The sequence below is a fragment of the Acanthochromis polyacanthus genome, chromosome 7 (genome assembly GCF_021347895.1).
Source record: "Acanthochromis polyacanthus isolate Apoly-LR-REF ecotype Palm Island chromosome 7, KAUST_Apoly_ChrSc, whole genome shotgun sequence".
NCBI classification, from domain to species: Eukaryota; Metazoa; Chordata; class Actinopteri; family Pomacentridae; genus Acanthochromis; species Acanthochromis polyacanthus.
In genome coordinates, this window is record NC_067119.1 from 29113005 (window position 1) to 29127956 (window position 14952).

Consider the following 14952-nt stretch of genomic DNA (forward strand, 5'->3'; position numbering starts at 1 on the left):
GAATTTTAAATAAATCGTTAAAGTTGGCGGAGCCAGGGGGCGTGGCTATACTTGATAGACAGCAACAGAAGCCTCTGCGGTAAAATGTGGGCGGGATAAGAGAGTCCTCAGCCAATCCTGCCCCCAGTTGCTCTCCGGTCCAGTCTGTTTGATGACGCTTTTTATGTCACTGGCTCCAAAAAATCCAAAACAGCGACCAGGAAGTAGCAAAATCCGGGCTTCATTTTCTCGGTGTTGAAACCAACGGGTGACGTCACGGTTAGTTTACGCCTGGTTTCTAGCCAGGCTCTCAGCAGAGAGGACTGTCTGCTGAGTCCAAAGTTCAAAGTTTCGCTGTGCATTAAAGACGCTGGAAATATGCTCCTTTGAAGTTCGGTAAAAAATGTGGCGTTAATTATTGATCATATCTCTGGTTTTACTTGGCCGATCAAAATGATTCAAAAACTGGTAGAAAGTTCAAAGTCTGCACTTTCAGCACAAGTTCAAAGGTAGACTCCTCGATGCTTCATTTTCCTGCTTTGTTTTGATTACAGCAGCGCAACAAGATACCGCTCCAGAGCGTTTTTAGGGTAGCGAGGGTTAATCTTATATTCTTTACTTTTCCTCTCAATCTTTCTTGTTTTTTCCTTTACTTTTCATCTCAGCCCCTTTTTCTAGTTGTGTTCTTTTCTTCCCCACTCTTAGTTAGTTATAATTAATTTTATATTCTTTACCTCTCCACCTTTATTCATTGTTACATTTTTTAATTTTACCTCTCCACCCCTTCTTAGGTTCTTTACTTCGCCCTTTTTATTCTTTTGCCTCGGATTTCTCCACCCTTTTTAATCTCGTTTCCTTCCTTTCTCCTTTGCACCATTTTTTAAAATTTATGTTGATGATAATTTTGGCACAGTCCAAAAATATGCCGAGGTTAATTGGTTACTCTAAATTGTCCGTAGGTGTGAATGTGAGTGTGATTGTTCGTCTGTACTGTAAGTGTTATGGATAGTGTCACAATCACTACAAAACATGTTTGGGTTATTCACATAAACACAATTTAAAGATGCATAGAATGACAACACAGATATGCTACTCAAATATAATTAATGCACACCAGAAAAAACCTTGCAAAGCCAAAGTTGTCAGTGAGGTTTTAAAAGCTGTTTGTTGAGTGAAAATACTTACAGGCTTTTATGACACAGCAAAGGAAGGTCTTTTAAGGCTGAAGGATAGGTGTTCGGAGTGGGCCATAGATTCAGATTCGGCTCAGCCTTGTTTATACTTAGGCCTACATGAGTCAGTGTGACGCAACTACCAAAAGGATCGCGGGTCAGAATGGCTAAAAAAGTATGCTGGTTTGCATACTTCTAAATCCAACTGATGCTGTTGCACGTTTGGGGTATTTCTGGTATACTGCACTTAACACATAATTTACTGAGACATACTAAATCTTTCTCTGGATATTGGAACGTACGCTTACTTGTTTAATTCCTGGCTAATGTAAACCTTCCTATTGGCTGTTTCAACATGAGAAATGAGTGCAGAGAAACTACAGCACCACCTCCATGCAGGCATTATTTTCTGCCAATACATCAAAACCCCTTGAGGTTTATTTGAAGTGATCCAACCAGAATGATGAGAGGATTGCCTGGTTGTACAGCCGCTGTCAGTTTTCCCAAACTTTAAAACTCCAGATTGCCTTGAAAGTTTGCCTTTAACACCTCCGTACCTGCTTTCAGCTCATCACTCTTTAGACCTTTTGGTAAGTTGTCTTGTCTCGGCAGCCACCCTGTTCAGGTGACAATATTGACACTGCTACTTTTCTGATTGTGGCAGTTGTTGTCTATTCATTTTTTTCTGACAAACAGGAACCGTTTCCTTCACATTTACAATTTACTTTCCATCTCCAACCTCTGTCCATCCACCCTCTTCCTCTTCCCTTTCCCTTGTATTTCTTCATAATTTTCTGTTACCCCTTCTTCACCTCATGATCTCCTTTTTGTTTTCAACACATTTCCTCTCCCCTCTATATTGCTTATCCTTTTTCTCATTTTTCTCCTCTTTCTTCTCCTTCCATTTATTTTTTCTTTCATTTCCCTTGACACGCCTCCTCCTGACCTTATCCTTCATGGATGGTAGGAAGAGTCCTTTCAGATCCATTTTCATCATTTTTTCTCCCTTCTTGCAACCTCTGGTCCACCTACCTTCACATTCTGTCCTTTGCCTCACCACCGCTCATATTCTATACTGTCCTTCCTGTATCTTAACTATATCATTTGCCCTTCCATGTCTTGCTTTTACTCATCTTCCCTTTACCTACCATCCCTTCCTTCATTATCCTTCTCCTTCTAGGTCTTCTTTGACTAGCGCTCTTCATTACATTCATCAATCTCACGGTGCTTCTGTTTTGACCTTCACTCCTCCATTCTTTTTATCCTTTCTAGCTCAGTATTCTTCATCATTTTTCCTTCCCTTTACTTTCCTCCTCTTTCTTCTCCCCTCCACCTTTAATCCCCTTGTCATCTTTACTCAACACTTCTATCTCTCTCCAGGGATGTCTTTCTGCATGTACAAAAGTGCAAACGAAGAAGCAACCAATTTCGTCTTGACTCACCATAATGTGTATCTGTCACATAGGCTGTTCTTCTGCTGAGATGAGATCATTAACGATCACCACATTACTCTTAAGAATGCAGCGACTGTATGACACAATGGATGGACAGAGTTTCTCTATATTCTAATTTTAGGAAAGTACACCTGCTATATTTATATCTTCCTCAGTAGACTGAAGGGAGCTGGGTTATATCAGCCTTATTTGGATGTGTAAATGTGTCAGGCACCCTGCTGAGAGATCAGCCTTCAGAACTGGGTGGCAATATGTTGTGTTAACTCGTATGGTGTTTGCTGTTCCCCTTGATGTCAAGTTGCAATAAGTCTTTCTGAGTCTCTCGAATCCTTTCATCAGGAGTTAACCTGATCTCACTAGATTTCCATCACAATAAAAGTTTTTTTACTTTTATCTCTGAGTGAAGGCTGCACACAAAGAAGCACCTAACAAGAAAAACAGCCCAAAACATCAAGATTAAAAATAAACCACCTTCCTCCATTAGCCATCTCCATCAAATCCCTCTCATCACATGAACACGACGGTCAAGCTAAAGGTCAACATTAATTTGTGACTTCACCCTCAGTTCACACTCCCCTCTCTCCACTGTGAAAAACCCTCTGTCTAAGTTATAGCACCACCACATCCAAATGTCATTGAGGACTTTATTTATATTGTAGCATTTAGTCAGTCTCCAAACTTGTGCACATAAAAACCTGGCGCATGCATGTGGTACGAATGCAGAAAACAGAACTGGTGGCTGATAATTTTGCCACTTTAACCGGTGTCAGGAGTTGTTGGTGAATTATTGCAGCTATTAACTGTCAGTATTAACTGTATTTAGTTTTTTTGTTTGTTTTTATCTATTCTCTGCAGATGGAGAGTAATGAAAAGCACCTGTGTGAAAAATGATAACCTAGTTTTCACAGCATATAAAAGAGAGATAACAGTGAGTAAACGCCATGTAATAAATGGCAATACTTGCGTCATGAAGGGGCCGACATAGATGTTAATCAAGATCCCAAACATGCCGATTTATACAAATAAGTCAGAGAGCAGTAGTGTAAAGTCAGTACATTTATTAAGTACTGCACCTCAGTACAATTTTAGGTGCTTTAATATTTACATTCTTCTCCTTGATATTTTTTTACTCCACTACAGTTCAAGGTAAATGTTTCAACTTTTTACTCTATATTTATCTGATAACTCCAGTTACTTTGCAAATTCTGTTTATGAAGTAGCCTATTTTTGTTGGAAAATCCCACAGTGACGTCTTATTATGAGTTGAAACATTTTTTGTCCAAAGGGGGAAACTACCCAACAGTAAATATTAAAATTAAAGTGACAAACACACTGATGCATCAATGAATATAGTCCCATGATGTAACATACATTATTATTAGGAACACGGCAGAGTAATGTGATGCTCGGCATGCGTTTGTTAATCTGTGAATCCGTCTGTTCACAACATGACTGAAAAACATACTAACGGATGAAGTTTAAATTTCAGGGAAGGTCAGAACTGACAGAAGGACCACCTGATTAGATTTTGGCAGTGATGCATCTTACCGTCTGGATCCAGGGATTTGTTAAAGATTTCTGTATCATTGCAAGATAGCGGCACAGCGTCACTGTAACCATGACAAGTGAACGCTATGTCAGCTGCCTGCTGATGATCACATGATTTCAATCGTACTACAAATCAACAGCTGCGACTTATCGGAAATGAGACAAAGAACAGTTGATTAAATTGTGGGGTGTTTTCGAGTTCCATCAATTCCCGGCGCCTGCTACATATTTAGGTCACGTGATTTGGTATCCGTACATAACACACAAATACATAACACACGCCTGTGCTCAGCACAAGGTCAGGCAATTAACAGCACTGGCAGAGTACTGCACTCTGAGTGTTTTTCTTGTTCTTAAATTGATCATTCTGCATAATTAAAATGTATGCTTTGGTACATCAAGTACCTCTTGATGCTAGTAGTGTTGTACTTCTACTTGAGTAAAATTGTGAATGCAAGACTTCTGTTTGCATTTCTGTGAGTCAGGAGGAGGTGCAAACGTCTAGTTTTCTTTCAGATTACTTAAATTACAAACTGATGAAAGGCTAGTAATGATTTTTTTGCCCAGTGATGCCAAGAATGAAATTCCATATCCCAGCTTTTCACTCAAAATGGGTTTTTTACATTTAACATTTTGGTATTTATTTAGAGCAGCTCATTTTAGTTCAGCCCAATTTGATCTCAAGTGGGCTGGACCAGGAAAATCAGAGCATAATAATCTATAAATGAGGACACCTCCTAATTTTCCCCTTAGTTTTAGTGCAAAAGCGAACATTCTGAAAATGTTCAGAATTTTAAATGAACTATCTTCTTACAGAACATTATAAACAACCTGACATTTCTTAAGAAAATTAAGTTCAGTGTTAACATTACAACTTCCCGATCACAGTTCATCTACAAAGGCATTTAGTCACAGGCATCTGAAACTAAGAAATCTAGTATTTTACATTATGATCAAAACAACTTGTCAAGCTCTAGATTTTTTTAAAATTTACTCATATGCAAATTTACAGTTTGCAGTTGATGTCTTCTCTGTAATTTTTACACTTTGCAAAGTTCTCCCACAGGCCAGTTTGGACCCTCCTGGCGGTATGTTTGACACCCCTGACTTAGAGGATCTGAATATGTTTCCCACTGGTCATCCAACACCATCTTTTATAATTTACCTTTAATTTTATAATTAAAAAGCTGTGTTTTTTTTGTAAGTTTAGGTATTTAGTAAATTTGTTTGACTGCAACATCACATACTGTAACCAATCATGAGGTGATCTGTTTATCCAGCAGAGGGCAACAGAAAACAATGTGAAACTGCATCCTTAAAGTTTATGCTCCATCTCTGTAATATTTTGATGTTTGTCTGTTCGTCTGCTAGAAACATTTTATTATCTGTATGATCAGTCTTGACTGCAGCTTAGGTTTCATATGTAGTTTTCTAGCCCTTAACTCTATCTGATCCTGTCATCAGCAGTAATTGATTGAAATTTACTGTACTTTATTGTGTTTGTTCACAGTGAGGATATGAGCCTGAAGCCAATTTATTGCATTATATTAGCTAATAGCGTGCTAGACTTATTTCACGTACTCTCCACAATCTCATCTGGATTATAAAAGTGCTTGTTTGTGGTTGAATGGGCAACACGGCAAATATTTGACCAGGCACCACGTGTGTTTGCCAATAGTGTCTGTAATTTAAACAAACTCGATATAAAATCGAAGTTTGTTCATCGTGTTGATTTGACAGTGATATCACAGCCTGTAATATCCTGTTGATGAGACCACACTCTTATCTTCAATGCAGTTCAATCTTTCTATCACTCTGGTGTTACTGGGCAAACATATGACAGAAAATCGTTTCCGGAAGTCGCATGTTACTGACCATATAGGTCAAGTATTGTCCTTTATTGAAAGTAATCTGACAAGGGCTGAATATATGAAAAGCAGCAGCACAGCAGGAAATAAAATATTTACTTGAGGTCAATACTGTCATGAACAATAACTCCCAGTGCCAACCCTCCATTTATCGATCAAACATTCAGTATGTACAGTATGAAAGATCATCCACATTTTTACGAAGTGAAACATCAGAGCAGTGCCAACTTGGTTCATTGAAGAATGCAATTAGACAAAAGCAGAGTGGCATTTGATGATTTCAAACATCGCTAATCAAGGATTTACCTGCTGGAGACACAGATCCTGCTGAGTATTCCCAGAACTGTGAGGTCCATCAGGTTACTTCTAATTAGTCTCGCTGAGACCATTCTGAGACAGATTGAACTAATAGAGGAGTCACAATCTCCGTGCTGAGGCATGTCGTGTTTTTAAAGTGTGCAGACTTCTAAAAGTGCGGGGACGAATCAACAACAGATTATATAATCAGCAGGAACAAAGCATGTCTAGCAAATGACATGAAAGTCACCATTGTAGGAAGCACACTTTTTAAACTGACTGGTGAGAGGTTGATGCTGTAGTTATTAGCATGAAAAGTGGAAACAGCTTGTCTTGCTCTGTGCGAATGTCACATGTAATCTTGAGGCAATATTTGCACCCCCAGTTTCCACTTTGAATGAGAAGCCTTGCTAACCATCTCCTGGCTCCAACACGTGCTTGCTGTACAGAATGGGATCAAAAGTCTTGTCTTTCTCACAGCTTTGAACTGATCCTTTAGTGATGCCTCTCGTCCAAGTGTCCGCACCAGTGAATCAGCAGCACATACTGCCATGTGTTCACCCTGCTGTAACTTGCCAAAATGCTGTATAAAAAAAAATATTATTTTACAGTGGCTGCTCATAGTCAGGTCAGGTTCGTCAGCTGGTGAAATTGAAAAGGAAGGTTGTTGTGCACGATCAAGCATTTCCAGCCTCAAATGCTAAATCTTTCTTTCTTTGTTGTCCTTCTTTTCAGGTGAGACACCCACCTGTCTGAGATGGTTTCTCTAAAACTGCTTCAGCTTGGCGGAGCTCCTCTGTCAGTGTTTAATAAAGTGCCTCTAATAGCCTGGTGCTCTTTGTCAGCTTGAAGGAGATCCACTGAGGCCCCTGAGGAAGCTGTAACCAGGCAACCACAGCGGGCCGTGGTCTTTTCTTCTGTCAAAGAAAATGGAAGGTCATACACAGAGGCCAGGTCCTAAATTTTTGGGGCAAGGTTAGAGAGATGTAAGAATTTCTTGTTCAGCTATCATAGAAATTCCTGTCGGTCTGTCTATCCATCCATCCATCCATCACAGTCAGGAGGTTGCTATTCCAAGCTGTCAAGTAAGCTTGCGTTATGCAAAAGTCACCAACACATGTGTCTGTCTCTGCATTATTAATATGACAGAAGGCACATTGGCAATCTAGCAACAGAAATATCTTCCACTTGATGGATTTTTATTGTTTCATAACCACAGTCATGCAAGAAGGGGTTTTGCTTGATTTCATAATGCACGATAGTGTGTGTTCATGAAATTCACAATATTTAAGTTATGACACCCAGACTAATAAATGGATAAAAGCAGGAAGTGTTACCTGAAATAAACCCCCCCTCGCAGGCGTGATGAATGAAGGACGCACCTGCTACAAGACGGAACCATTAAGGCAATTCAATAGAAAGATAAGAAAACAAGGAAATATTGACTGAGCTGATCTATGTGTTTGACCTGTAAATGAGCTGCCTTTCTGTTTCACTGCATCCTGCAGTTGTTAGCATGTATTATACCACGACTTGGAATCAACAGGCAGCACCACTCACACTGATTCTGACCTTTTCTTCTGCCAGGATAAAAAATCAAACATGCACACTGCAATTGACTTTGTCTGACATCATTGTAGATAAGATTTTTTGCAAATATAATTTTGTAGCATATCTATATTATAACTTCACAAATCCCTCTCTGCATGGACACATCAAATTCAGGGTGTAACCTTTTGCTATTAATATTGGATTGAATGAATTATGCTCTATTCTTACAGTCATGTGGCAGCAAATTATGACTTAAGAGAATTTAAATTGCTCAAAACAACAGCTTGAGCAAATCTTTGGCCAGTTAGTTCATGTTGTTCCTGTGATCTGGAGACGTTGCTTATATGCGAATGTGTCTAAAATGCAGAGAGCCAAGATGCTAATCTTCCTGGAACTGCTCCACTGACAAGGAGAGTGCGGCGCTGTGGGCTCATTAAGTGTCTGTCTCCAGCTGAGCTTCATTTCATAGCACAGCAATGTGCCCACAGCCCGGTTACAATGGTTAACAATGTAAATTTGAGTTCCCCTCATTGTCAAGTGCCACTGGAGTACGTCAGCACCTCCGGCATCTAGGGTCCTTCATTCCAAACAATAGGAACATCAATGTTCCACTCGCTGGTGTTGGAAAAGGACAGACAGGTGAGAAGAGTGAAGTATAAATGGAGAGAGATTTGGCAGCCTGCAAAGGTCGTCCCAGGAAAAGGCAGTGGAAGCACATAGTCATTTATTCTGAAGAGAACCTATGAGAGCTCTTTTAAGGGCTTAACTGCCTGCCAGGAGAACAGGTTTTGCTTTTTATAAGGTGTGAAAACATCATATGCTTGACCTGCTGACATCCTGTCAAAACTACAAGGCAGCTTACAGCAAAAATCTTTTCCTCTTAGCTGAACTTTAAGACAGAAAGAAGTATTTCTGCTAATATGCAGCGTCCCTGTGTGAATATTTCACACTGACACCCGTTGATCTCTCATGCATTTTCTCCCCGCCACATGCTGTTTAACATTTTTTGCACCAAACACAACACTCATTTATTCAACACTACATGCACATCTGTGTCTTGTTGTGATCTCAGACTAACCTTTAAATAATGCACACAGAGGCAGCGCACTGAATTTGACCTCAGAAGCAAGACTTTGAAATATTTAATATTTAGAAGTAAAGTTTCTTGCATACACTGTATCATACAATGATATGTAAATAAGTTCTGACTGGCTCTTGGTTAAACATCATCTCTAAATTAGGAGATTTGCACTGGTTCCTAAGTTAAAATGCTTCTCTGTTTACATTTTGACTTTCACAGGAGACATAGGATCAATCATCTCTTAAGAATGATAAGGATGACCTGAAAAGCCTATTTCAATCAAAAAGAACCCCACAGAAAGGGAAAAAAACGAGAAAAGAAGCAGTTGAAGATGTGAAAATCAAGATTGTGGCAAATCAAATATCACAACACAGACATCATCATTGAAGACAAAGTAAATGTTTTAATGCAGTTAAATAGCACATAGTGACTAACAGCAGGTTTACTGGGAGATCTCGCTATGCTACAAAGTTCTCTTTATGGTCGACCACACCATAAGCTATTACTGTGTCGTGTTATATACAGCAGAAGAAACCTGCGCTCACAGAGTCATTTACTGCCACTTTTGTTTTATTGCAGGTGATATATGGTTGTTGTATGGCACATTTTATGAGAAACACTGCCCCTACACACACACGCACACGCACACGCACACGCACACGCACACGCACACATATATATACATTTATATACTAGAGGTCAGACCTTGGCTGACAGCATGAAGTGTGTACAGCTCCTGCCAAGGTTCTCTGTTAAAGATCTTTACACCGACGGCGATGATTTTAGGTAATGAGAAATGCATTGTGCTGATGATCATCTGATATGACGCCTAGAGCCACATTTAAAGCACTAATGTTTCCTCCTTCAGTTGTATAACAAGCTACTCCGCTGATAATCATTAACACATCACAGTTCACAATCCCTCAATATGTTTGTCAATACTATTAACATAAAACAGCTCATTAAAAAGAGCATTCGCTGTTCCCCAAACCCTTTGGTCCTTTCTGCACTCTCTGCAGGCAACATGAGATTTGCAGCAGGTAGAAGTGTGAAAAGCAAAACCTAAACAGCTGATATTCATTTAAACATGACTCCTGAACAGATCCCAGTGCTTCAGGGAGAAAACACGATGCACATGTACCAGATTAAAAGGCTGTCTTTTCATTTGTACATGTCCACAGCACATTGAGAATGGATACAGACAACAATTACAGATGTGCTTGTGTAAAGTGTCTGTTATTGTCCTGCTGTTCTTAAACTTGTCCAACCTTTGCACCATCATTTTGTTATCTACTTCCTCATACATGTGAGCTCATTTTGAATCAAGGGCACGCTGGTTAAGTGTCTTCAGCCCGCTCCCTCTGGGCTGCTATTGTGAGGTTTATAACTTTGAAAATGTCAGCCTTACTACTGCACGCAACACAGCAACAAAAGCTCCAAAGGATGGCGCAATGAGAGCTGAGGAGCCCCCACCAGTGTCTTTGTCTCCCAGTGAAAGGGCTTGGATTTAAGTGTTGAAGCTGATAGATCCATTACTCATGACTGATCCCTTGGTAACCTCTGTGCTGACAGTGGACAGCGGGACGCTCTCGTACCTCTCTGCCACTCCCCAGCAGCGACAGCGCATCAGTGTGGACTTGAGCTGCTTTTGGAAGTTGCTGTTGAGGAAACCGTAGATGATGGGGTTGATGCAGGTGGAGATCATGGCTGTGAGGTGGCAGAATGAGAAGATGATGTCGTGGTCGCAGGACGGCATGGCCTCGTGGTACCAGTCGAACACCGTGTTGAAGATGTTGAGAGGCAGCCAGGAGAGGGCGAACGCCACCACTATGGAGAACAACATGGCGTTGATCCTCGAAGAGCCTTTGTTCTTCTTTTGGGTGGTGTTCTTGCCACGCTCCACCATGTCCTTCCTCCTCCTGAGGCGTAGGAACACATGCAGGTAGCAGCCCATGATGAGGACGAGAGGGAGGAAGTACTGGAAGATAAGCAGGGAGGTGAAGTAAGCTCGCCGCTCTTGAACCGATGGCCACGACTCCATGCAGACGAGGTTGTCGCTGACTGGGAAGGGGAGGCTCAGGTTCTGGAACGGCAAGGTGAGCACACTGTACGAGAGGAAGGGCACTGAGATGAGGCAGGCCACGATCCAGGTGATAGCCACGGCCATGTAGGACTGACTCACCATGGGCTTCCATCCGGTCGGGTGGACAATGAGCTGATAGCGCTCCATGGCGATAAGGACAAGGGAGAAGATGGAGACAGTGACTGATATGCACTGGATGAAGGGTGTGAGCTTACAGAGGGCCTCCCCGAGGATCCAGTGGTCCATCAGCGTGTAGATGATAGTGACTGGCAGGCAAATAATGCACATGAGAATGTCTGAACACGACAGGTTGGCGATGAAGATGTTGGTGACGTTGTGCATCTCCTTGTGCCGCGTGATGACAAACACCAGGCAGGAGTTCCCAATGAGACCCACCGCCATCACTGTGCTGTAGGCGACGATGAGGAGCGTGGTGCCGCTCACCGAGAGCGAGCAGTCGGGGAAGTCCCACGGTATCTCTCTCCACAGGGCATGGTTGTGATTGGTGCTGTGCTGCAGCTCCATGGTGGCTTTCCTGTGCTCACTTCAAAGCCAGAGAACTAATTGAACTAATTTGTTTTGTCACACCTGCTGTAATTACTTCATGAATAACATTTGCATTTTTTTAATTTTCCCTAATCCTTAGTCTTTGGCAGGCTTTACAGCAATCGCCATTTGTAGCCTGGGGGGAAAGAAAACAGAAAGAAATGAGTAAGCTTAGGAAAGGGTACTTTTAAGTTTGTGTACTTTTCACATTAAAGGACTGGTTTATCACTCAAATTGAAATGTAGCTCCCATGAAAATTGCACCATGAAAAAGGAAATTGTCCATCACAGCAGAAACAGCTCATTTCATCATTAGACTCTTTTAAGTGAGGATATGTGACAGAAACTAATTCTCCTGCCTCAGATTGGGATTTTCAAATTTGTAGCTTCTGGATGTAATTCCACAAGTGTCTTTTTTGGTGCCGTGATGCGTTTACTTGTCCAATTTCACCTTTGTGTTCACTGGCAGTGGACTCAATGTGGCACAAACACAAATTTTTGAAGGGAATAATTAATGTTACAGGAATGATATGGGGAACCTGCGAGCGGAACGCACATTTTCTGCCTCCTCGAGTGCACGCCCATAAGAATAAATGATGCACTGATGGAATATCATCAAGAAAACAGCACAGATCCAGATTTTGTGGCATCGCTATAATGACGTACTGATTTAAATTTCCATCACAATAACGGCGATAATGACTACTCCTTCAGAGACAAATAATCGTTCTCTCGCACTGTTTTCTTCCCTTTCCAACAGCAGGAATTTATTCTGTCACTGTCCATAAAGGAGCTGACACCTTTCACTGTCACCGAACATTCACAGGAGCTTCCCCAGCTCCTCGAGGACACGTTACACTATCCAACAAATTAATGTACTGGAAAACACAACAAAAACTCAATTCCATTACACCAGGAGCAGCTGAACAACGTGTGGATGTGTCCATACTTATGAGTGCGCACATGCAGCGGGGAAAACAGTGCTGATTAACTGAGATGTTTTGCCCACGGCTCAATTCCCCCAGAAATTAGTTTTGCAACAGAGCTGTTCTAACAGAATGACATCTACAGGATTTCAAGGATTTATCATTTTTAATTGAGGACTCCTTAACAATGATAAATGCCGACAGGGGGTGCATTAGTTTCTAGTGGCTGTATCTATTATGGGCTGTAATGTTCTAATAGAATGTGCTGTTTCATCTCTGCTGCTTCACAACAAAGCCAGACTCACAAAAGGATGATTTTTTGGTACCTAGAAGTATGATAACACAACTTGAAATCCTTTGCTGGTGCACAGTTTTCTCTGTTTGGCCGTCTGGATAAATAATCCCCTCCTGCATGTCAACCAGACTAAACCTGGCTGGATTTCTGAATATGTTTCCCCGCATACAGTCCCCCTCCTGCAGCCTTGATGCAGATTATTTATGGCAGAATTTGGACATGTAAAGTGATGCATTGCTTTGTGTTGTGTCTGCTGGCAACAGAGGGGAACATTTACCATGGGAATCATTAAAGTCTGACATGAAATTTCATCCCTAATGTGCAAATTGTACTGACACATAAGAAAACAGCCCTGCAGATAAATAAAAATAGGCTGCTAGAGAGGAACTGTGAAGTGACTGCAGGAAAAAAAAAAAGAAATTGTAGCTGATAGGGATTTATTGTGTCAGAGTAGCAACTGGGAAATTATAGATTTTTCTGCATCATCATTAGCTCTGTGCTGTCAGCTGAACAAAAAACACTTTGGCAGGACACAAAACGCACATGCAGAAATGACTGTAGACACCACACAGAGGTGGAATAAACACATACAGCAATGACAAAGTGTGAGGGGGCTTTGTAGGCTATCCTGCCCTCAGTCTGTCCAGCTGTCCTGGGTCCACTGTCTGTCTGTGACCGTGTGTCTGTCTGCTCTGACTTCCAGGTAGAGAGTTCTGGTGAGCTGCCTCCTGTCCGGAGACACCATCCCCTCTGGACCTGCTGCAAGTCACCTCAAAAGCGCTTCTTAGGCTACACTCAGAGTTTTATTTATGGAAAACAGCCAGTGGCAAATAATAATGAAAGTGGAAATCCTATCAGGAGGGAGTTTCGCCTGACAGCGCAGGGAATTTAAGGTTATTAAAACTCTCCGTGCGCACCACAAGAATCCAAAAGAAATACTGGAGCTAATATATGAAGTCACCGCAGCTTTAATTCGTATGATTTAAAAAAGTCTTATATTAAATAATAAATAACCGGCTCCACTTCTTTCAGGTAACCTGCCACCACACCACAACAGAGTTACAGCTTTGCACAAAACGCCATCCAGAGTGTCTTACCGGCTCCTTGTGGGACCTGCAGCGGCGATTTTAGCATCAGGTGAGTCACAGCAGAGTTTTTGGTGGAGGAGAAGGTAGGAGGCGTCCCACCGGGATCACTGATCGCAGCGGAGATGTCTCTTAAAGCGACCTCATGCCTCAGACTCAGGCGGGGATGTGACTGGGAACATCTTACATAACTTCTCCGTGGCACAAACGCGCGTACGCGCGGCCCGCCGGCGCGCGCCCACACAGGGAGCAGAGGGGGGTAAATTTAGTTATTCGACATTTGTACATATGGTCTGTTTCACCCACCTGAAGCCCAGAAATGTATCAGAGAGCGACATGAGATGATTCATTTAGTGTCTTGTAAAGAGATGTGCTGAGCCTGAATATAATGAGGCAACTTTCATAAATCCCAAATGAGAAATCTGTAATATCACAGTAATATGATATTCAAATGGGATATTATTGCAGTGCAGAGGTTTCTGTATTTCTAAAGCACAAAGCTGGCTGCATGATCCCTGGGCACAGCATGCTACAACATATATGAGGCTAAAGTGTATTCTTCTTTCCAAGAGCACAGATTATATTATGGATGCACTGCAGAAGATGTTGCCAGACGGATTTTATTTAGTATCATACTGCAGAATGGAATTAATGCAAACACACACTACCAGTCACAAGTTTGGACACATCCTGTCATTAGATGGCTTTTATTTTTGGTTGTTGCTAGAGGTACGGACCGTACCCGCAGAGCCGTAGCCTGTGGACTACGGATACGGCACTTTCCATTTGCCAAATAGATATGCGAGATCTGGTCACGTGACTCCCGGTAGACGCTAGCTGTACGGACCCGTAGCATCGGTACGACAGGTACGGACCCTAAACCTGACCCTAACACTAACCCTAACCTTAACCTTTGCTTACCTTTCAACAGTTTGCAGTGGTTAGCAGCTTCTTGACTCGTGAGACTCGCGTACGGGTCCGTATCTGTCTGGCAAATGGAAAGTGCCGTATCCGTAGCCTGTGGGCTATACGGACCCGTATCCGTAGACACTACCTTTATTTTTTGTA

General features: G+C 41.7%; 1 protein-coding gene across 1 annotated transcript; it reads right to left on the minus strand.

Moving 5' to 3' along the window:
• Positions 1-9333: 9333 nt before the first annotated feature.
• npy8br (neuropeptide Y receptor Y8b) lies at positions 9334-14100 on the minus strand. Its single transcript, XM_022217206.2, has 2 exons — positions 13897-14100; positions 9334-11715 (listed from the first exon to the last, which is right to left on the minus strand). The coding sequence occupies exon 2, from the start codon at positions 11556-11558 to the stop codon at positions 10458-10460; it is 1101 nt and encodes a 366-aa protein (XP_022072898.1). The 5' UTR covers positions 11559-11715; positions 13897-14100; the 3' UTR covers positions 9334-10457.
• Between the last annotated feature and the right edge of the window lie 852 nt (positions 14101-14952).